This window comes from Conger conger, chromosome 4 (genome assembly GCF_963514075.1).
Source record: "Conger conger chromosome 4, fConCon1.1, whole genome shotgun sequence".
NCBI classification, from domain to species: Eukaryota; Metazoa; Chordata; class Actinopteri; order Anguilliformes; family Congridae; genus Conger; species Conger conger.
This window is the reverse complement of record NC_083763.1, coordinates 79427159-79450701: the sequence shown is the minus strand read 5'-3', so window position 1 is coordinate 79450701 and position 23543 is coordinate 79427159. Positions and strand designations below refer to the sequence as shown.

Sequence of the window (23543 nt, the reverse complement as noted above, 5' to 3'; positions counted from 1 at the left end):
ACCCAACTAAATTTCCTTACTAACTTCCCGTTAGTTTATCTGTTATGTGTTTGTATGTTTGTTTAATAAATATATTTTATTAAACCCCGGTGTCCGTTTTGGAATCGCATAGACATGAGAGCCGAGTTAAAGCAGTCTTTCGAAGAACTTCCAACCTTCAGGTTATCGGTATGTTCAATCATTAATATTGGTTATTTTAATTAATTGAAATACTATATTTGTGGTTGGATATTTCTGATAACAGTAATTTTATGAGACTGATTACTTTTCGCAGTTATACTGCAACACAACGTTTAACTGGCGCCCCGGTTTCGTAGAGAATAAAATCCCTGCGTTATTTGGCGGCCCGTGCAAGGACCCTACATAATTTGGAGTCCCGTGCGAGGACCCCTACACCACCTACTCAGCATTTAGCCTAGCTGCAAACAGAAAAATTCAATTAAATCTAACCCGCACTCTACAGAACACAAACATTATCCAGGAATATAAAATTATCTCAGCATATAAAAGAAATAAAAATCTTAAAGATCATCTGGTAAGCAGCAAACTACCAGAAATTAATACTTTACCGACACAGGGCCCAATATTTTACAAACAAGCCACTACAGTCAGAAACACCACTACCAACACAACCTACATAATAAAACAAACACTAAATAAAAACACTAAAAACTGCACATATGCCATTAAGTGCAAACAATGTGGTATAATATATGTAGGAGAAACAGGGAACACAATTAAATGTAGACTAGCACAACATATATACAACATTAGAAATCACAGAGAGACAGACACACACCTGGTGGCTCATTTCCTTCACCATGGACTTGAGGCACTAGAAATATCGGGCCTTCAAATGAACAACAATTGGACACCGGAGGAGAGACGCAGGTTTGAGAAACACTGGATTCTCAAACTTAGCAATCTATTTCCAAGAGGACTAAATCAACGCACATAGAGCACCGACACAAGAGGGACCAAATTCTTCCTACTTAAAGGCTTCAGTACCCTGAATGGCCAGTGCAAACTTTTATTTCCCAAGAGGCCCTAATATGGGACAACTTGGGAAATAAAGATTTCTTACTTACCTAACCCTAACCCTAACCCTAACCCTAACCCTAACCCTAACCCCTAACCCTAACCCTAACCCTAACCCTAACCTTTTTTTTTTTTTTTTTTAGAAATAAAATATCCATCTCGGTCCTATTTTAAAGAGTAGAACAGGTTCTCTGTATTGTTCCCATTTCAAGGAGTACAACAGGCCACTGAGGTGACTCGTCTTTGAAAAAGGCTTCATACGCCAGCGGACAAGTGCCTGGACATGGGCGGATGCTCTGCGTGAGGTGTGGTATGCTTGTGTGGCCCACTGGTGGGCCAGTAGCTGGCCATCGTCCCTCTGATCAAATAAACCCCAATTTCAAAGAGCAAGGGCTCATTTTTGGATGGTTGTTTGCTTTAGACTTGCAACTTGGCACTTTTTTCCCCCTCCGTTGATTGATGCAAATGTTTCTTTGTGCACTGCACACCACCTTGAGTGTATATTGTAAATAAAACATTAAATGAGACGAATCGCTGTTGTCTGTTACTCTGACGACACTGAGTATCACGAGGGTATCTCCTAATATTTTGTGACTGTTCATATATCCAGGTCTAGCAAACTCGAATTCAGTTCTTGAGAATGTTTTGCTACTCATTGTCCAATTTCATTTCTTTTCCAGGCAGAAATTTTATTTGATAGTACAAAATGCAGAAAGGGAGCACCGTTGTGATTTTTAAAAATGATTATATTATTATTAATAATAATAATGATAATACAAATATGGCACAACTCGTTCACAGCAGAACATGGAGAAATGTCATGAGTACAAGAGATGGACGTGAATGGGGACCTACTTGTTGCTGCAACTAAATTCGGCAATTGTTCCAACAGTAGATAATAAACTGCCATCAAACAAAACAAGGACTGATTTGCACGTCCTCAAACTTAAACTGGAGCTATGCTGACGCCTAGTGTTAAAGCTGAGCGTTTTTCTGCTGTTCAATATGTATGAAAATATATTTTTCACTGGCTTCTAGAGTGACTGCTATCGCGGTCACATGAGAATGATCACTGGTCTGATATTTTAATCACATAAATAAGTAGAATAAATAGAGCATGCCCATGGGAGGCATGTGTCCTGGTCTAAGATGTTCGCAGTGTCATGGTCCAAGCTGATGTCCTGCAGCGCCCGGCCCGTCTGCGACTGAGGTTCCCTGCAATGTGAGGCTGTGCACACAGGAAAAACATGCTTATCACAAGATTTATGAACATGCTATGTGACACAGAGTATTTAAAGATAATAATAATAATAATAATAATAACAATAACAATAATAATAATAATAATTAATTTAACTTCACAGGGGCTACCAAGATGTAGTAGTTGACAGACCTAACCACAGCTAGCTAGCTACACTATACCACTGAAATGACTCACTTTTTAAAACATTTCGACAGAAATGATTAAATTGGGGGAGTAATTAGGCTGCATTATTCGTATAGTCACACGCTGAAACGAGGTATGGAGGTAGGTAGGTAGATAGCCAAGCAGCTATCCGCCTTGCAAGCCAGAGAATATTACGTTTTGTAATTAAAACGAAATGTGCGACATGCCAGCTTTGTCTTACGATATATTTCTAATGTAAAAATACATACATGATGTGTTTATACAGCTGGAAAGTTCTTTCATTCATTCGTTCTGTGTATTAACAGCAACGATAAACGTATTGAACAGCGCGAAAGCCAACTAGCTAGCCTGCTCTGACCATCACTAACATTAAAATATAAATGATTCTTCTCATTTTAATATAAATTTCATTAGAAAACGCATTGAAAGCTTACCTTTCACCGATGCGGGAGCAATGGCCGACGCGCCGATTTGAGTCAAAACGGAGGAAGAGCTACAATTGGCCGGCTAAACACGTGATGAATTTGGAACAAACACGTGTTCAATTTGGAACAAATCCGGCCATCTGATTGGCTGAGCCGCTTTGTCAAAGTTGGTGAAAGTGGAGGGGGTCTGTTTGTCTGTATAGGACCCCTAGGTCCGTCTGCTCCCCTTCTCTGTGGTTCGGGTGATCCCCCAGCAGGCCCTCGTGTCCCACCAGAGTCTCTTCCTCTTCTCCCCTCACCTGAGGGCTCAGACAGTCTTCCTACACTGATCAGTGCAAGTGGTGTTGTTGGAGGTGCAGGCCTTACCTCCTCATCACCTCCTCTAGGGGTTGGGCCTAGGGGGTTTGGTCTTTGTATTGATTCAGGGCCTCTTGTGTTCGGATTTAAGGGTGTGAAGGGTAGTAGGGATTCTAATTGCCTATTCACTGTGTTAGGTAAAGGTTGTGGATATGTTAATCCGTCGTTTGGATCAGCAGGGGGAGGATTAGATGGAGGGGGTGGTGGTGGTGGTGGTAGTACGGGTATGCCCCTAGGTTTAGGTAGTATTGGAGGTTTATGGTGAGGTCGCCCTTTAGGCCCTAATGCCGCTGGTGGCAGCCCTGGATATGGAGTCCCTGGCCTTACTAAGGCCCCAGGCTGCAATCTGCTGGGGCCTAGCTGAGGATCCTCATCCCACTCATCTCTGACGGGGTCAAATTCTTGTGCTCCTACAACTGTGCTGGTAGGATTTATGCGGCTCCTCCTTTCTTGTATGAGTGAATGCCAAGGAATCCCCTCCCAACCAGGGGGGTGTTCAGACCAATCAGGAAGAGGCACCGAAGGGGCTATTCCATCCCAGTCTTCAAGGTTTTCTATGAGCCCTGTCACAGAAATCAAGGAGTCCCTCCTCCGGCCTCCAGCCCTTCTAGAATCGCCTGGCCCTCCTAGGCCTGGATAGGCCATATCCCAGATTTCATTTAACAATTTTCTTTCTATTTTATCTGTCGGTTCAGTGCCTTTTTCAAAGTACTCAGCTTGCATTGCATATTGAGAAGGCATACGATATGGTTTACAGCCTCGATACAACCTCCCTATTTCATCCTCAGCGCGATTCCATATTATCAGGAACACCGGGGAACCGATGGAATTGACATTGATAGCCTGAGCCACCCCCATTAATGCCTCTAAGCTGTCCTTACTACTGCCACCGAAATTCCCACTTCCTGCTAAGGTTGTGGCTACTATTCCCCCATCTCCAATTGTCTCTGAGGCTCGTATTAATCTCATATAGTAACTGTACAACAGAGCCTTCGATCTAGTAGGGTGTTGCCCATAAGGGGGCACATGACTCAAAATTGCAGTTATATTTGGACCTAATTGAGCGGGATGTACATCTGCTGCTTGGGAGATTATCACCTTACGCGCCGTATCCTGTTGAGCCAACAGTAATCTCTGTTCATACCATCCTCCCCTTTGATCATGCCCATCTAATATTCTACTAATTGCCCATGACACACCTGCTCCAGCACTCTGGCCAAGGTTGCATGGATCTGCTAAGTGCAGCGGCCAAGGAAAAGGCCTCTGCACTTCATGGAACAGTGATTCCACCGCTCCGAAATATACTTCTATATGTGGGTCTGGCATATCACTAACAGCCATTTTCCCACCTATTTATAAATTGATATTTATACTATTACTTTATTAGAATTTACTGTCCTATACAGTTTTCTAATATTGTAACTTATTCTAAATTACCTCGATTCCTTTCGAGTTCGAGTATACCTTCACTACTTAGGTGCCTAGCACCTTTCTCGTCAGTGCCAGTAATCGACTCGAGCCCCACGAGTAGGAATCCACTCGGGCAATGCCTCAATAGGCCGTGAGCAGTTCTCTACTACTCGTGCCCCACGTTGGGCGCCACCCCTTGCCGAGCTCAGACCTCACGTTCCCACGAACAGTACCTCACCATGAGGTGTCTCGGGGACGAACTCAAGTACTCCGAACGTCCTGGAGCCCTGGTAAGTTCTACTGAACTTCCAGCCCAGTCTCGAAGTGAAGGGTGTGATGCAAATCTGGTAATCGATGTCCTGTATTCAATGTATTCCTCTAAAGACTCTTTATCACATATGATTATAGTAAGATATACTTTATTATAATCAATCAAAAGAATAGAGTTATACAGATTACAGTGTACATATCATCTTTTGCAGTTTGCTAATCACATGCAAGTTACATATACCCCTCTAGCTCTTTCTAAATTACCTTTCCACCACGATGTTTAAAAATCAAGGTACACCCCTCCAATATCCATCCTCTTTGGCCTTAGCCTTATCCTATAGCTCCCCCTTCTGGACGTTTTTTAAAAAGAAACTATTTCTAGAATATTATATTTATCCAACTATGATAACTTCTCTACATTTTTCTACCTTATATAGTACCTTAATGAGAAATAAAAGATACATAAAAGTAAACTTATAATGTGTTACTTTTCCTACTTCTACAAGTAATATAGATTATAATTACCACTCCAGCTTGGTTATAGTTGTTCTGCGTGGCTCTTTCTTCACCAGCTCGTAGATATCTTCTGAAGCCAAATTCTGGGATCCTGCTCTTAGGTCTAAAAGCTTATTCCTTATATATCTTTTTTGCATACAAAAGTGTACCTTTTTTGATAAGAAATGTCCCCAATATGTCAAGCAGGAAGACATTTATCTCTTATGTAACCTGTTTTTTAATGATCATATTAATTATTTCTGTTTTTCCAATTGTCATTTTCTCATACCTCAAAAGAAATGTCCCCAATATTTTATTTCATGGGCCCCTCTGGTTTGGGAATTTCCACCATCTTAATATACGAGTGGAAAAACACTACCCCTTATGTAATTTTTAATTAACCTATTCATCACTGGTGTCTGTTTCAATTTCATAATCTCTCCTTCACTTCCTCCAAACTTTGATCTCATGCAAGCCAGACGTTAAAGCCCGCCACCATCTCAACACCCTCTTCAGGTGCCCCTTTTTGTGGCGCCTTAAGGGATCTACAAAGGACATCCAGCTAATAGCTGAGTGTAATTCATCATTTAACTCCTCTATAGTCAGTCCTTTGAATCTATTCAATAAATTATTTGTGTTATCATCAGGAAGGCCCTTGAAGCCTCTTAATTTTCTTTCGGTATTTTCCTTATCTCTTTTACATTTTTCAATCTCCTCCTGCTCTTTGATTTCCAAATTATCTTCATTGTCTTTCTCATCCTGTTTCTTTAACCAGGCCTCGTGCTCCTCCCCTGTAGGAGCCAGCCCACACGTGTCAACCAAGTATGTTATCACATCTATCGTCTCCTTGAATGCAAAACTCCCTGGGTCTCCAATTTTCAGCATCTTCCATGGTCATGCTAGAACACATTCTACGCATGGCCTCAGTCAGGCCTTTAGCCTTGCTCTCTAAAACCCTGAATCTAAGTCCTCTGACTTCAGACTCCTCAGTATCCATATACGGTTGTACATTTATCTTGTACCATATACTTCTCCTCTTACGGGAGCTTTTACTCCTACCCCATTGGCGTGTGCGAGGGGTTAACAATGCATTCCTGCCTAACCCATCTTTTGTCAATCTCTCATCAGGAGGGCCTAGGGACGGGTCCTCGACAAAACCTTCTGGAGATTGCAAATCACTGCCTCTCAGAACATACTTGTCCGCCGTTCTTTTCACTGCTCCCCCAACACCATCCGGGGCTCCCTTGCCAGGCGACCTTTCTGAGAAATTCCAAGTTACATCTTTAAAGCCAATTGTGAAGGGAACTTGGCTTAACAGAAAGCAGTTGGTTTTGTTTCGGTATTGTGTTACCGGACCATCACTGATGACATGCAGTGTATCAATGGCTTGGTCATGTTCCAGCATCACATCTTCCAGAACAGGCATGATGTGTGCCCAAACAGCTCTCTCGTCATGCCTTAATGATGGTGACAGAGTTGCATAGCTCTGGGTTCCTTTTGATGTGTATGCAACTGCAGTATGCAGTGTGACTTGCTTTCGGCTTCCTGCCCAGTGATGAGACTGGATTTCTGAATTGGAAATCCCTCTTTTGCATCCATCTCTCCCTCAGTTCCAAAAAACAGCAATAAACATTTGAATTTAAGTAATTATTGAATTTAGAATCATTAAAACTGGTCAAAAGATAATGAAACGTATGTTAACAAACTTTGTTTATTTGTTTTAAAAGCTTCTTTAGGAGGTCTTGTCCTATGGTGTGACATCTTTATCATATGGTGTGACAGCTCAAAGTGTCACACCAAAGGACATTTCAGCTTCTGTGGCAGTTAATAACCATGCTAATACTAGCTGAAACTGTTATTAGCATTTGGCATTATACATTTGCATAATATTACATAATCCTGCTGTTAAAAATACACATTTTAATAAAAAAATTAAATTTAGAGAACTTGAACAATTCTGAGAGAAATATTTACCATGTGCACAGCTCATGGGCTTCATAGGGGTCTTCACTCACATGACCTTGAATGGGGTCTTTCAACTAAATGTAGTTGTCCATGAAATTGCCCAACTTAAAGTCAGGTTATTGCATAACACCATAGGACATTGTTTTCTGTGACAAATTTTATGATATTCCTACAATTTTTGAAACATATGTATTGGAAAAGTGATTGCCACCTAGTAAAATAGGCACTTGCACAATTGTGCCAGGAGTGTTCATTAACATTTTTAAACATTATTTTCTTTATTTATAAAAGTTCATGTTTATGGAATCATGTTGTCTTCAGTCACACCATAGGACGATTTTGAGATTTGGCTCAAAGTTACAAAAAAATTTAAAATAACTCCAGTTTTAAAACAACAAGTTCATATAAAACAAGAAAATGTTTAAACATTTACATTATTTTAAATGAGAAAAATGTGAAATAAATTGTGTCTTAAATTGTGTTTTATCTTGTGTGACGGTGAAAATGCCATGTCACGTCAACTACCCATATATATTATGACACATATATTATATATAATTATATATATATATTAAAGACACACACATATATGTCTTTAATGTTTGTAACGTTAGATACTCACGTGAGCATTTTCAGTGTTTTTAATTGGATAGTATAGCAATTAATAACGGTTCATAAACGTTTTTACACGTAGGCTATTCATATGTGCCTGTATGATCACCCACTCTCACCATGTTATTAATCAACTGCTCGAATTTAGTTATGTACCCATCAAAGATGGTGAGGTCACTTGAGCTATAATAAATGAGTTGTTACCACCCCCCCTAAATAGACATGTTTTGGTCAAACATTTTAGCGCGCGAGCAACGGCTGCGGTTATTTGAAATAGCTAGTTGGCTTTAATTTGGCAGTGGAGGACAGCGTTCACGTTACTCGGTAAGTTAAACCGTGTACGCTATAATATAAATTGTCACATAAAATATATCGCTATCATTATTAAAAATATGCATAGCATGATCTATACGTAATTCGACAGCTGGTAATACCGTTAACGTCGTAGACTAACGTTAACACCGCCTGGAGGCAGCTAACGTAGCTAGCTAGCTAGCTAAATAGTTAAGGCATAAAAAAATGTGCTAGCTAGCTAGCCAAGTAAGTTTCTTGGTAATTCTTTTTTAGTCAAAATTAACAATATGTGAATGATTGGATCAGTCACACCTCAGACATTGATAACATATTTAAAATGAGTTATTATGGAATTAAGTATTTTATTTTGTGTCTGTTACAATGGAGTATGATTTAGCTGATGTGTGAATGTGCAAAATGAAATGACCTTAATACAGTATCTACCCTATCCTGTCTTGTCCTATCCGGCATCAACATTGCGCTTCTTAGGGCAGTTCAAGTCACGTTTAAGCAAATTAAGTAAATTAATTAACATTGTGTTTGGTTTACTTAAGACAACAAGTTCAACATCCAAAATACTGCTCATGTCTGTCTTTCCTGTGGATGTCCTTCTGAACAGCAATTTGCGAGGACAAACCCGGGAGGGAAGACAGAGCAGGGAGCCTCTGGATGGCAAGAAAGTCGATGCACTTTACAGTAAGTTTAGGTGTGTGTGCGCGATGCGGTGTGTGTGTGGGATGGTTCACTCAAATGACACGATTCTGTAATGGTTGTTAGTATTCTATGGTTCCTGTTTATTTGCAGTAGTTATTATTAGCTAAATAATGATATTACAGGTTCCTGCACTGCATCGGCATTATGCATGAATTTCCACCCTGAAAATAATTAGAAGTCATCGGTTTGCACTCTGTAAACATATGTATTTTAAGTTTAATATGCTACAGTAAGCATATTCAATTTAATAATTTGAAAACATACACAACGATAGACACAGGTTGAAGTGCTGTGGCGCTTCATAGATTAGATCAATTTTCTTCTGTGGCGTCACAAGGGGGTGCCACATAAAAGGGCAAAACTATATGTTCATGCTCATTATTCGTTTTCAGAGATTACAGAATGCACAATGTTCGTAAGTAATGAGAATGTATTTTTATTTAAACATTTGAACGTTAACCATGCAAAATATTTTTAAAAAGAAGGTCGTGCAATAAAGTAAACATGTTACTTTGCAAAGCATTATTATTGCTTAACTGGGTACATCTTAATTGGATATTTTAGCCTGTACATTATCTTCACTATTCTTTCACTCTTGTGTTTCTTGTCCAGTCAAAGCACAACAAATTGGAGCCACTGGTGGTCTGTGGCCATTCCCATATGGAAGTATGTACCACAAAATTCATGAATCCAAATCTAATAGTCTATACTCATACACGTTTTTAGTATGTAGTATATGAGGCTAGATATTCAAATGTTAATAACTCAAAAATGACACCAGTGTTAAGTGGTAATAAAACTAAACTGATTAGAATATGCTAACAAGTAGCAGCATTTAAATAAATTAAAAAATTCAAATAGAAATGGATATAGTCCTCTTATTTCAGGTTCAATCACTTCAGCGCTCTATACTTTTTAATGGGCTCGTGACTGTTCTGTGGTTCGTACGGAAGCGATCGTTTGCTGAACAAAATGCAAATGCTCTGGAAACATGAGGCCACTAATTAACTCCACTATACCTTGAATTCGCTCATGTCTCATGGGAAGGGTTTAGGACGAGGGACCACGAAATAGACTGAAGTTTTCACTGAATAGTATTAACAGAGCTGTGAAGTCAGGGTGCCAATGGAGTATATGGTCAGGTCCAATCCTCTTGATGTTGTAGAGGAATAATCTGCAGCACCACGATGTTGCTGTGAAGTTCTCACTGTGATGTACCCACTGAAATAGTTAACATTTTATGGTTTTACCATAACTAAAGATGCAAACTCACGGTGGACTACAACTACTTAATCTGGCTCTATCTGATAGACATACATATCTTAAGGATGACAGCCTTTAATGGACCAGTTGTGTCTGCTCTTTTTTTGCCAACAGTGTTTAATATTGGATAATATAATCCACAATGGGTATTAACTGCACCACTGCTAAATTCAAACTGGTCCCATTTTGTCTTGCCGTAAAGAAGCAAAAATGGACAAAGGCAACAAATAGAGTCCTGGAAAAGGAGAAGGAGGAGAGAAGGCGAGCGGAGGAACAGAAGATGAGGAAGGAACAGAAAAAGAAGATTGCTGAGAGAGGCAGGCAAGAGGAAGAGGAAAAAAGACACAAGAAGGAACTGGAAATAGCAGCAAAGGAGGGAGAGAGAATGAAGATGGAGGAGCAGAGAAAAAGACAAAAGCAGAGGAAACAAGTGCAGGAGATGGAGGGAAAAGAGCAGGAGGAGAAGAACAGGCAGGTGAAGGAAAACCTGGTGAGAGAAAATGAAAGGAGGACTGATGAAGTGGAGAGAAGACAAATGGAGGCCAGAAAGCAGATAAAGAGGGAACAGGAAAAGAAGAAAGGCCTCGAGAGGGACAGGAAAGAAAAGGACAGGGCAGAGGAGAAATGGCAAGCTGAGAATGAGCGGAGGAAAAGGGAGGATGAGCAGAAGAGAAAACGAAGGGACAGAGAGATACAGGAGATTGAGAGAGTGATGGAAAAGACAGAAAGGATGAAGCAAGCTGAAGAACAGGAGGAACTGGAAAGGATCATTCAGAAGCGGGCAGAGAGAGAGAAGGAAGCCCAGGATAAAAAGAAAGAAAATGAGCAGTTGAAGAGAGAAATGCAGGAGAAGATATTCCTGGAAATGATGAGGAAGGAGAAGGAGAAGAACGGGAGGAAGCGAGTGGAGGGAGACATGAGGAGAGAACTGTTGGAGAGGAAAATGTTTGAGAAGCACAGGAAGGAGCAAGAACAGGAGGAGAAAATTAGATCCAAGTGCGATCCAAGGAGCAGGTGAAGAAACTCCGAGAGAAGAGGAAGGTGTTGAAAGCAATGGCGGAGGCGATAGGGCAGCTGGAGGCTCAGAGATTGAGGGAAAGGCAGGAGAAAAGGAAGAACGATAGGATAGAAAAATAGTCAGGTCTTGTGTCAGGCAGGGGTGCCCTTTAGCATCTCTCCTGTACGTCATCTACCTGGAACCGTTCCTCCAGGCCATCAGGGCCAATCCAGGTGTGGTGGGCTATCCACTACCTGGAGCTGGGGGGGAACGGTTGAAGGCGATGGCGTACATGGACGACATTTCCATCGTCGCCACAGATAGTCGGTCCATTGCTTGTGCCACCAAGGTGTTGGACGACTTCTGTGTGGCCACTGGCGCCCTGGTCAACCGGGACAAGAGTGAACTGTTTCTGTCTCCACATTGGAGTGAGGAGCTGACCGTTTCCTTCCCTGTACCTAGGAATACCATCAAGCTCCTGGGGGTGACCTTCCAGGCTGACGGAGGAGGGAGAACCAGCTGGGAGGGAGCCCTTCGCCACGTCCAAAATAAAATCAGGAGCTGGAGTGCACTGCCCTCGACCATGGCAGGTAAGATCCTTGTCCTGAAGGAAATTGTCCTACCCATTCTGCTCTATGTGGGGAGGGTGTTTTCCCCAGGCAAAGCCAGCGGAAAGCCACTGGGGCGACATGGCTCAGACAGTAAGAGCAGTCGTCTGGCAGTCGGAGGGTTGACGGTTCGATCCCCCGCCCGGGCTGTGTCGAAGTGTCCCTGAGCAAGACACCTAACCCCTAAATGCTCCTGACGAGCTGGTCGGCGCCTTGCATGGCAGCCAATCGCCGTTGGTGTGTGAGTGTGTGTATGAGTGGGTGAATGAGAAGCATCAATTATACAGCGCTTTGGATAAAGGCGCTATATAAATGCCAACCATTTACCAAGCTAATCACCCGGATGGCTTTCCGCTTTGTCTGGGGGAATACCATGGAAAAGCTGAAATGCATCACCCTCCTCAAGGAGGAGCGGAATGGGGGGCAGGGGGTCCCAGACATCATAACCATTATTATGGTGCAGGGTCTGGCCACCCTTGAACGCAGGGAAGGTGGGTAAGGCCTCTGGTACCTTTGCCAGGTACTATGCCACCCCCTTCCTCAGGGCAATGGGCTTGGGTGTTCTAGACCGTACCATACCCCGTAGCTGGGACCCCCCCTACGTCTACCGAGCCCTGAAGGACCGGGACCCGCAAGACCGGGATCTGGGCAAATATGACACACAAGTGTCTTACTAACAAATAAAAAGACATTGCCTGGATGACAGCCCATAGGTGTCTCCCCACTAGAACATTTATGTATCGCCCCCCACAGATGCACTGACTCAGAACACATCTACCATTTGTTCTGGGAGTGCTCCGTGGCCAGGCGGGTCTGGGGCCTTGTTTGTTCCTCTTTCTCCCTTAGCAGGTGCCTGCCGAGGTCCTCCCCGATGGCTGAGGGCATCCTCTACGGTCCGCCAGCAGGGTGCAAGACCACCGATCTCCAGCGTCCAGAGGATCATTAACACTGTGAAGCAGGTCCTGTGGGAGACGAGGAACATCAAGGTCTACCAAAAGACATCTGTAGACCTTTGTGTTATTGAGTGTGTTTTAAGATTTTTAAATTGTAAACCACTCTACAATATTAAACTATCTATTTGAAACAAAGGCGTACCTGCATTTATTTTTCTACTGACAATTGTACGGAGGAATATATTGAACTCTTAAAAAATTCTACAGAGAGGAAAATAAAAGAAACACAGGAAGTGCAAAAAAGATTAGAGCAACGGAAAAGGACAGAGTAGACGAAAGAAAATCTGGAGAGGGAAAAGAAAATGAAAGACAAAGTCGAGAAGAAGGAAAGGAAACTCAGGAGAAGGAGAGAAAAGCTATCAAATCCAAAAAAGTATCATTCGTGTCTTCTGATAAAAAAAATTCTGTTTAAATTCATTAAAGGGATCAACAAAGTAAATTATAGGGAATTCTTCAGGGAGAGTTTGGTTAGTATAACAAGAGGGCACAAATGGAAATTGGCAAAGGATACATTTCACATAGATATTAGGAAGTACTTTTTCACACAGAGTGGTCACTGTGTGGAATAGCTTGCCAGGACAGAGGCAGAAACACTGGGGTTCTTTAAGACCAGGCTTGATACAGGCTTGTGTTTGATTTGCACTTTGTTGTACGTCGCTCTGGATAAGAGCGTCTGCTAAATGTCACGTAATGTAATACAGTGTTCATTACTATTTTGCTTTTAGGCAAACTAGGCAGTAGGCACACTTAGGTGTAGGAAAAGGCAAGCATTGCTGGACTGAATGGCCTGTTCTTGCCATTACCTTATGCTATGTTACTTCTTCATGGCACCATTATAAAAATGATGCAAATGATCCAAACATTTCCCACTCTAATTATAAGGTGTGCACTCATTTCTTTACAGGAGGAACACAGGACTGCACTGGTGCAACTTCAGAAGAAACTAATATCCATTAATGAAATGAAACTAATGTGTGATCAAATAGCAGAGCACATCAAGGTATTGCACTGAGATCGTTAAAGCAGTGTTGGGGTTAAAATACTGGATGTTGCTGAAAGGATGGTGACTAATGTTTATTCCAGAGCCAGGCCCAGCACACAGAGAGACAGATTAAGATGGAATTCGAGAAACTTCAGCTGTTCCTGAAAGATGAAGAAGCAGCTAGGATCATTGCACTGAGGGAGGATGAGGAGCAGAAGAGTCCGTTTATGAAGAAGAAGGTTGAAAAAATGAAAGAAGAGATATCCCTTTCAGAACAAATCAGAGCCTTAGAACAGGAGTTGGGAGCTGAAGACAACTTAGTCCTGCAGGTAAGACCAGTTCACTGTGTGTCTGTAGGACCTAGTACTGTAGTTATCAAGCATCTCAGAGTCGGATTGATCCTAAATGATCTAAATGACCAAAAATTAGGTAGGAGTGTTGGAGGCCTGACAACAAATTCCCGAATTCTACTTTTAGCGATGACCATTTTTACTCACATGGGACTTTGGCATGATTCTTAAAAATAATTACTTCATTCTGTATATATAGGGCGGCACGGATGGTGCAGTGGGTAGCACTGCCGCCTCACAGCAAGGAGGTCCTGGGTTCGAATCCCTGTCGGCCGGGGCCTCTCTGTGCGGAGTTTGCATGTTCTCCCCGTGTCTGCGTGGGTTTCCTCCGGGTACTCCGGTTTCCTCCCACAGTCCAAAGACATGCATGTTAGGCTGATTGGAGAGTCTAAATTGCCCATAGGTCTGAGTGTCTGAGTGTCTGAGTGTCTGAGTGTGTGAGTGTGTGAGTGAATGGTGTGTGTGCCCTGCGATGGACTGGTGACCTGTCCAGGGTGTATTCCTGCCTTTCGCCCAATGTATGCTGGGATAGGCTCCAGCCCCCCCGTGACCCTGATCAGGATAAGTGGGTTCAGATAATGGATGGATGGATGGATGGATGTATATATAGGACTCAAATTGATCAATGTTCACACACATGAATTTATAGAATATAGTATTCTCTCAACCACATTTTCAAACTTGTTCATATCATCAAATCTCTACAGATCTTTTTGCAGTGTTTATCATCATCCTACAGCTACACATTGTCCAATAATATTAAAGCAGTAAATACATGTTATATAGTAGTAGGTACTTTATTGTCCCCGTGGGGAAATTGGTTTTTGGTAGAAAATCATTGTTGGCGACGTTACATAAAAACAGGCACAGCACATAGAGACAGACATATAACATCAACAGATCAGATCTGAAGTCCAAAATTAATAAAAATAATAAATAAAATAAAAAAACACGGTGCACTATAGCAGCTGCTGGTAGTTACGACATATATAACAAAATAAGAGTAGTGCTCTGGCTGGACCCGCTAGACAGAGTTAAACTAAGTGAATAAATATAAATATTTAAAAAAAAAATATATATATATATATATATATAAAATATTTGGGTTAGACCTTACCATTCAGGGATTTAATCACCTGTGGTATGAATGAATGTTTGGACCTGTTTTTTGAAAAGGCTGGCTGCCGGAACCTACGCCCAGAAGGTAACCGATCGAAGGCTGTACACAGAGGGTGCTTGGGGTCAGAAATGATTATATGTCATATAAGAAGTGTATTCAACACTATGAAGTATTATTGTGATAACACTGTTTAAATTGACTGAGTATTGGATACAGTGGTAAAAATTTACTCTCCTTATTTCAGAGGTATAAGGACACACCATATAGGTAAGCAAATCTCTATCCTCTCTCATCAAATTAAATATTTTAAAATGTTTTTAGGGCTGTCCTTATTGTTGAGTTAGGGTTAGGGCTGTCCTTATTGTTGGGTTAGGGTTAGGGCTGTCCTTATTGTTGGGTTAGGGTTAGGGCTGTCCTTATTGTTGGGTTAGGGTTAGGGCTGTCCTTATTGTTGGGTTAGGGTTAGGGCTGCCCTTATTGTTGGGTTAGGGTTAGGGCTGTCCTTATTGTTGGGTTAGGGTTAGGGCTGTCCTTATTGTTGGGTTAGGGTTAGGGCTGTCCTTGTTGTTGGGTTAGGGTTAGGGCTGTCCTTGTTGTTGGGTTAGGGTTAGGGCTGCCCTTGTTGTTGGGTTAGGGTTAGGGCTGTCCTTGTTGTTGGGTTAGGGTTAGGGCTGTCCTTGTTGTTGGGTTAGGGTTAGGGCTGTCCTTGTTGTTGGGTTAGGGTTAGGGCTGTCCTTGTTGTTGGGTTAGGGTTAGGGCTGTCCTTGTTGTTGGGTTAGGGTTAGGGCTGTCCTTATTGTTGGGTTAGGGTTAGGGCTGTCCTTGTTGTTGGGTTAGGGTTAGGGCTGTCCTTGTTGTTGGGTTAGGGTTAGGGCTGTCCTTGTTGTTGGGTTAGGGTTAGGGCTGTCCTTGTTGTTGGGTTAGGGTTAGGGCTGTCCTTGTTGTTGGGTTAGGGTTAGGGCTGTCCTTGTTGTTGGGTTAGGGTTAGGGCTGCCCTTGTTGTTGGGTTAGGGTTAGGGCTGCCCTTGTTGTTGGGTTAGGGTTAGGGCTGTCCTTGTTGTTGGGTTAGGGTTAGGGCTGTCCTTGTTGTTGGGTTAGGGTTAGGGCTGTCCTTGTTGAGCGTATTGCCATGTGGCCTTAATGGCGCCCAGTGCTTCTTTCTCCTGTAATTTGGTTCTGGATCCCCTTACAATATACGGTCAGTGAGCACTTCATTAGGTATTATTTAGACACATTCTCCTGCTGTAGCACTTAGCACCCTATCCACTTAGAGTTACAATTTGTTGTGTGTTGAGAGATGCTCTTCTGTATACCACTGTTGTAATGTGCGGTTATCTGCATTACTGTCACCTTCCAATCAGCTTTCACCAGACTGGCCATTCTCCTCTGATGTCTCTCATTAACAAGGCATTTCTGCCTGAACTGCTGCTCACTGGATTTTCTTCCTTTTTTTTTGCACCATTCTTTGCAAACTCTAGGCATCCCAGGAGATCAGCAGTTTTTGAGATACTGAAACCACACTGTCTGTCACCAACAATCATTCCACGGTCAAAGTCACATTCGTTTCCCCATTGTGATGGTTGATGTGAACATTACCCGACGCTTCTGACTTATATCTACATGATTGTATGCATTGCACTGCTGCCACACAATTGGTTGATTAGTTCTGAAGTTGCTGTTAGTAATTTTCTATGGTATTGAAGCCACACCCACGGCACAAGTAACTGCTGAATATTATTGCAGAGCCCAGTGCACACTGGGGGATCCAGAGAAGGTCTCAGGAGTGCTGATTGATATGGCCAAGCACTTGGGCAATCTGAAGTACAGAGTGTGGGAGAAGATGCTGGGGACTGTTCAATACAGTAAGTACTGGGGGCAGGGAGCTCCACATTGTCACTGTAAAGGGGGAATCTTCAGCATCCTTTCCACAAGCTGATGAAGGCAGTCAGAGTCATATTGGTCCTGTCTGTGTAAGAGCCCTGGAGTGAAGAGACTGAGCACCAGGCCATAATCTCACTGATGCTCAAAATAAAATTCTGCTTTAAGAGTGACTCATAAAATGTGATTTTATTCCCAGTGCTTCTCTCACACATGTATCTGAGGCTATAATGTTTTTTGTGGAACCCAGTTTATATGTTCATGTTGTCTAATGTTTTCCCTGTGTACCATAATCAGTGCTGACATCTCATTCTCTGTCCCTTCAGCTCCTGTGACTCCTGTGGATCCAAACACAGCACATTGTAAACTCTCACTGTCTGAGGATCTGACCAGTGTGAGAGCTGTAGTCAGAGCCAGCAGGTTCCTGATAATCCAGAGCGAATTTGTAGGTGGGACTGGGTGCTGGGCACTGAGGGATTCAGCTCAGGGAGACACTGCTGGGATGTAGAAGTAGGGGATGATAAATGGTTGATGGGTGTAGCTAAGGAGTCCTTCAGCAGGAAGAAGTTCACTGTGAGCCCAGCAGAAGGAGTGTGGAGTATACGGCAGCACAAGGGTGAATACAAAGAATACAAAGCCACCTACAGTCCTCACTGTGCAGAGGAAACTCCAGAGGGTCAGAGTGCAGCTGGACTGGGACAGGGGGAGGTGTCATTCTATGACCCCAGTAACAACACTCCTCTCTACACTTTTAAACACTCCTTCACTGAGTGTGTGCTTCCATTCTTCTCTCCTAATTGTTCTGCAAAGATTTGTCCACTTAAGGTGTCTGTAACAGTGGAATAGCATTGTGGATTGTGGGAAAAGATCAGGTTAAAATGTTAACATGCTCTCACAATGTTTCTGTCATAAACTGCTGTTGTTTTCCTTTGTCGACCTGTTCAATGTCCATTGCTCAGTATGCCAGCGGTTTCTTTCTTTTTCAGGACATTCCAATTTGTTGTACAAGCTATTTTCTAAGCTTCAAAATGACTTTTCCAAAGACAGCTCTCTGGTATTCATTTTAATATATATTTTATTCATAGGCAAAACCCAAGGCTAAAACCAAGAGTAGACATTCAGAACTATTTATTGTTTCACCAAGAAAACTGTCAGTCTGATACAAAAGGTGATGTTCTAAGTTGTTCAACAAATCTAGATAAAATACCAGGAAATAAAAGCTGAAAATCGGATCTGTCATCTCATCTTTTGACCTCAAACTCAATTGTCAAACAAAGGAATTGACTTGCTGTTCCAATACTTTTGGAGGGGACTGTATATACTGAATACGTTTATTTCGAGACTGCCAAAAACTCAAAACCAAGAATGTAAAGAGCACCAACAACCAGAGTAAATAAGAGGGTGATTCATTCCAATTAACTGGTGTCAGAGGTAATGCAAATTAAACGCAACGTGTTAAACGCAAGATCATTTTTTAAGAGTACACGACCACACGTACAGGACTGGTGTACACTGTGATAGTTTAAGACCCAGACTCTCACACGCACACACACACACACTGTTCACTGCACCATAATCACTCTAAAGGTACTGTGCTGCACTTCAGAGGCCAGATGGAGAAGTTTGGACAGCAGAATGGGTGGTTTTACTGAAACTACCCTGAGTGGGTCCTCTGGTGTTTTGTGAGGTTTGATGCAAACCTGAAGCTCTTCGCACACTGGGAACAGTGAAACGGGCGCTCCCCTGTGTGAGTTCGTTGGTGCAGCGTCAGAGATTTTGAGTGGATGAAGCTCTTTCCACACGGAGAGCACTGAAACGGCCGCTCTCCCGTGTGGATCCTCTGGTGCAGTGTGAGGGAATTGGAGTGGCTGAAGCTCTTGCCACACAGCCCACAGCGGTACGGCCGCTCCCCCGTGTGGGTGCGACGGTGTAGGATCAGAGTGCTAGACTGGCTGAAGCTCCTCCCGCACTGTCCGCACTGGAACGGGCGCTCTCCGGTGTGGGTGCGCTGGTGAATGGTCAGGATGGACGCGGATCGGAAGCTCTTGCCGCACTGGGAGCAGGGGAACGGGCACTCCCCTGTGTGAATCCGCTGGTGTATCTTCAGAGTGCTGGACTGAATGAAGCTCTTCCCACACAGGGGACAGTGGAAGGGCCGTTCGCCTGTGTGGGTGCGCTGGTGTCGGGTCAGGTCAGAGGCAGATCTGAAGCTCTTCCCGCACTGGGAACACTGGTATGGCCGCTCGCCAGTGTGAATCAGCTGATGTACCGCCAGGTGCGATGCCAGCCTGAAACTCTTCCCACACTGAGAGCAGTCGTATGGGCGTTCCCCTGTGTGAGTACGCACATGTCGTATTAGCTCAGACTGCCATCCAAAACCCTTCCCACACTGGGAGCAGGTGTGGGCCCCTGCAGGGCCTGTGTGGGCCTGTGTTGGGGTGGGGAGTGCTTTAGGGGGTGTGGGTTGCTGATGTGTGCTGCTGGGAAGCAGTGGCTTCTCTGCTCCGTTTCCTCCAGATCTCAGAACCCTGCTGTGCTCCTCTGGGTGCACCTTCTCAACGTGCTGGTGAAGCTTCACTTCTTCCAGGTGAGCGAATGGGCACTGGGAGCAGGCAAACACCTGAGACACCACTTCAATAGTCTGCCCTGTGGAGAGGGGACAGGACAGTTCTATGAGGCGTTTATTATGTTTGACTTGAGAGGACAGGTGTGCAGGAACAACACAGATGTTAACAGACACTCACACAGCAGAGCCAGTGAGAAGCATTGGAAATCTGAAATTATTTTGAAAGTGAAACCAAAATATAATAAATACTATATAATAAATGAGTATTGTTTATAATAATACAAATAAAAATTTAAATATTTTACTGGATTTGCATACATTACAATACCCTTTTATTTTTATCAGCTACTCTCAATTTGTCACAATTAATGCTTGTGATCAATAAAGCAGCAAAATACCAATGAGAATGCAGCTCAGTCTCCCACTGCAGATAAATCACCATGGTGATGGGAACACTGATAAATCACCATGGTGATGGAAACACTTCTGTGGTGAACAGCGGAGGAGTATGTATATACAGTATGTATGTACATACTATATATAACTTCTAACCAGAATGCACTGAGAAACGAGGCTTCTTTAACAGGACCATCAAAGTTCAGCCAATTATCATACACCAACAATCTCTTGTTGAGAAGATTTGGTTTTGATACATGCAACAATATATATTTGCATATCTTCTCTGCCAGTTTTGGGTGTGTTTTTACCGTCAGGTTGTAAACAGGCAGCAATGTAAAAACTTCCTCTGGGAGGATGTCTGCAGGCGAGACACGTGGGCGGTATTGCCGAGAACACCGCACCAACTGTAGCGGAGAAGCAACGTGCCCAGACCTCTCCTCCTCTCACCTTCCTCCTCCTTTATGTGGCCGAGTACTGCTTCCTCTGCCTGACTCAGATTCACAGCAGTAACCCTGTCTGCGCCATCGGCTCTGTGCCAGCCTGGTCCCGCCTCCACCCCTGCGTCATCCCAGCTGTCAATCACTGGTTCCGTCTTCATGTCTTCATCTGCAGAGACGGAGCACCTGAGAGGGAGGATTACATTACATTATTGGCATTTGGCAGACGCTCTTATCCAGAGCGACGTACAGTTGATTAGACTAAGCAGGAGACAATCCTCCCCTGGAGCGATTCAGGGTTAAGGGCCTTGCTCAAGGACCCAACGGCTGTGCGGATCTTATTGTGGCTACACCCGGATTAGAACCACCGACCTTGGGTGTCCCAGTCACCTTAACCGCTACGCTACAGGCCGCCTGGGCGGGCTACCTGAACGCTTGTCAGACCTGGTCGCACTCTGTTATGCAGGCAAATCTCTATTAAATCATTATCTGGTTAATCTTAAAATTAATTAAAAAATGATAACATTTAAATAAAACGATGTGTGTCCGTGCGTGAACACTTTCGGCAGAGCCGTATAAAGCCCGCCCGGCTCGCAGTCTCTCGTTAGCAACAGCTACCCCACCGTCACAGGAGAGCACCATTACCGTGTCACTGTGTGCTGAAACGTACGAGTCTCGTATCAAGTTTCTATGAAAACGGAAGGAATAAGACGGAAGATCGTCTGGAAATAAATATTTATTTGTCATGAAAGTTTCACTGTGCGTAACATCACGAGCTAACTTGGCTACAGGCTTTACCACGAGGCTCAGTCAGCACACCACCTATCAGAAGCCAATGGTCCTAAAACGGGAGCACAAATGCTATCTGTTCCTAGGTTACGGTAATATTACCTAGAATGTATAAATATATGCAGACGTATTGACGGACGTATAAAATGAATGACAAACTTCGGCAGGCTTAGCTAATAACTATCATAAATTGCGTATTTCTATGCGCTAATTTAATTCTCCGGCGATCACGTGGTACAGATTGCGATTTCAGAGCAAAAAAGCAAACGAATATTAACACGCTCTACACGGCTAACCCACCGTTTAATTTACGCCAACATTTCCATTCAAATAAATAGAAACGCACACACTGCACACACCTGTATTTTCGTCGACCGCGCAAGTATGCATTTCCCTCGCCGGTTAAATAACGTTGCAAAAGCGCAGATTTGGAACTGGTTAGCTTTATTAAACAACACGTTAGCTAGCTGTGCAATATTATCACCCGCGAGCTTACGAACAGGAGCGGCTAGCTACTTAGTTAGCGGTAGAAGCAAACACGTATTTATTACATGTCAATTGAAAGGCTAGCATGTGCAATTCATATAAGTTACAAAATATAAAAAACGAGACAGTTTCATGCTTGTCGGCAAGGGCTAACCGCAATATCAAGCTAGCAACAATAAGGAGATTTTGCTTCTGGTAATTCTCAAGGCGCTAGATTTCAAAATAAAAGCCAAGACGTGCACTAATTCATTGTTCTGTACTATTGAACAGATATCTGGTATCTGCAATTATTTGATTAGAATTTTAGCATTAGTTACTGAACACAGTTGCAATTATGCTTTCTTAAATTAATCATTTAATTATTTATATTCCTTCCATATTTGCCCATAACCAGTAAATATCTCGTGATCCTGCCAAAATGAAAATATTTAATTCAGTGAAATTGAATAAAATTTCTCACAATGTCTACTATCCAAATCATTCACCCTCGGAGTTACAACAGCGTCTAAAGCTAGAAATTGAGATGAAATTCTCCTATTTCAGAGTTTCTCTTAACCGAATGAGAGTTATAAATCAGAAACTTGGTTATAAATCTGCTGTTTTCAGGTTACTTATTTCTTGTTTACAGTGCTTGCAGGGGGAGGGGTGTTCCAGAACCTAGGGCTATGCTAGTTCAATTCTTGGCAGCTTTAAAGGAGTAACATGAGGTTGGTCACACTTTTTGTAAGCAATTTGCACGAGAGGGAATTGAGAAACACAATCAAAGTATTACATATGTTCGTTCTTTAGTTTTGGAGAAGTAAGCGTTTTAAATTTCTCGTCCTATTTTCAACCGGTTGAGAATGTTCTCCTTGTATGCATTACACCAGGATAACTACTCCCCTTATCCCTCCCCCATAACTTGTGAACCATAGTTTGTGCTGCTGGCCTACAGGCAAGACAATGAAAATATTACATTAGGTTCATTTAAATTAGAGGACTATTTTTGGTTATATTCATTTAGCTAGCTAGCTAGTTTGCTTTCATAATGACATTATAGTTGCGCTTCCATCATAACTTGGCTAGCTAGCCAGCAAAAATGACCATTGGGTAAGTCAGCATCCTTACCTTAGCTATCGATCAACCACCATGTCACTCTTTTAACATTGGACAGGGGACGATGATGATGGATCGGGAACGTTAGCTACGTTAGCTAGCAAGCATACTTATTTAGTCATGCTGGTTTTATGTACACATACATAGCTTCCGTATATAAACCCGCAATCCGGGTAGGATGATAAGCATGATAACGACACACAAATTTGGCTAAGTATTTTGCATAATTGGGGGAATTCAATTCCCTGCCATCTCTGCTTTCTGGATCTGGACAGTCACCAAGAAATGTGAAAAGACTTCGACTAGAACATACGGCATTGTACACTTGACCCGGAGAGTAGGGAAGGGTGGAGTTTTGTTCGTCTACTTTGAAAATGAACAGTGGAGGGAGGGAGTCCACAAAGACCAGTTTCCGGGGCACGGAGTGGAGGAGGGTAGTAGTGGAGTGAAAAATAATACGCACCCAGTGAAAAGGAACGACCCGACATCACAAGCTGGGGTCGGCCAGGATAAGTTAAGTCATGCAGATCGGGGCTACCAGCAGAGCGCTAGATTTCACAATAAAATGGACTCATGATTTTGTAGTAACACAATTAATGATATCTGTACATATTACCCTGCAATGGTAACAT

General features: G+C 42.8%; 2 protein-coding genes across 6 annotated transcripts; one reads left to right on the top strand and one right to left on the bottom strand.

Annotated features, from left to right (window-relative positions):
- Nucleotides 1-14003: 14003 nt before the first annotated feature.
- On the top strand, nucleotides 14004-18371 carry LOC133127642 (E3 ubiquitin-protein ligase TRIM35-like). The gene is made up of 4 exons (XM_061240669.1): nucleotides 14004-14120; nucleotides 15506-15528; nucleotides 17005-17123; nucleotides 17466-18371. Exons 1-4 carry the CDS (start codon nucleotides 14019-14021, stop codon nucleotides 17645-17647), a joined length of 426 nt encoding a protein of 141 aa, XP_061096653.1. The 5' UTR covers nucleotides 14004-14018; the 3' UTR covers nucleotides 17648-18371.
- LOC133127640 (zinc finger protein 239-like) lies at nucleotides 18197-23252 on the bottom strand. Of its 5 annotated transcripts, none has more exons than XM_061240665.1 (3): nucleotides 22924-23252; nucleotides 20552-20727; nucleotides 18197-19785 (listed from the first exon to the last, which is right to left on the bottom strand). In XM_061240665.1, the coding sequence occupies exons 2-3, from the start codon at nucleotides 20700-20702 to the stop codon at nucleotides 18794-18796; spliced, it is 1143 nt and encodes a 380-aa protein (XP_061096649.1). In that variant the 5' UTR covers nucleotides 20703-20727; nucleotides 22924-23252; the 3' UTR covers nucleotides 18197-18793. The 5 variants fall into 5 exon arrangements, with proteins under 5 accessions (XP_061096649.1, XP_061096652.1, XP_061096648.1 ...); XM_061240668.1 differs by lacking the exon at nucleotides 22924-23252 and adding an exon at nucleotides 22277-22435; XM_061240664.1 differs by lacking the exon at nucleotides 22924-23252 and adding an exon at nucleotides 21690-22021.
- Between the last annotated feature and the right edge of the window lie 291 nt (nucleotides 23253-23543).

Bases quoted from the DNA above. Each gene is read 5' to 3' on its own strand.
- LOC133127642 (XM_061240669.1), top strand. From the start codon at position 14,019: ATGAAGAAGAAGGTTGAAAAAATGAAAGAAGAGATATCCCTTTCAGAA. The intron at 14,121-15,505 runs GTAAGACCAGTT...TCCTTATTTCAG, and splicing joins AAGACAACTTAGTCCTGCAG to AGGTATAAGGACACACCATA. The intron at 15,529-17,004 runs GTAAGCAAATCT...ATATTATTGCAG, and splicing joins TATAAGGACACACCATATAG to AGCCCAGTGCACACTGGGGG.
- LOC133127640 (XM_061240665.1), bottom strand. From the start codon at position 20,702: ATGAAGACGGAACCAGTGATTGACAGCTGGGATGACGCAGGGGTGGAG. The intron at 19,786-20,551 runs GTGAGAGGAGGA...CCCTCTCCACAG, and splicing joins CCACATAAAGGAGGAGGAAG to GGCAGACTATTGAAGTGGTG.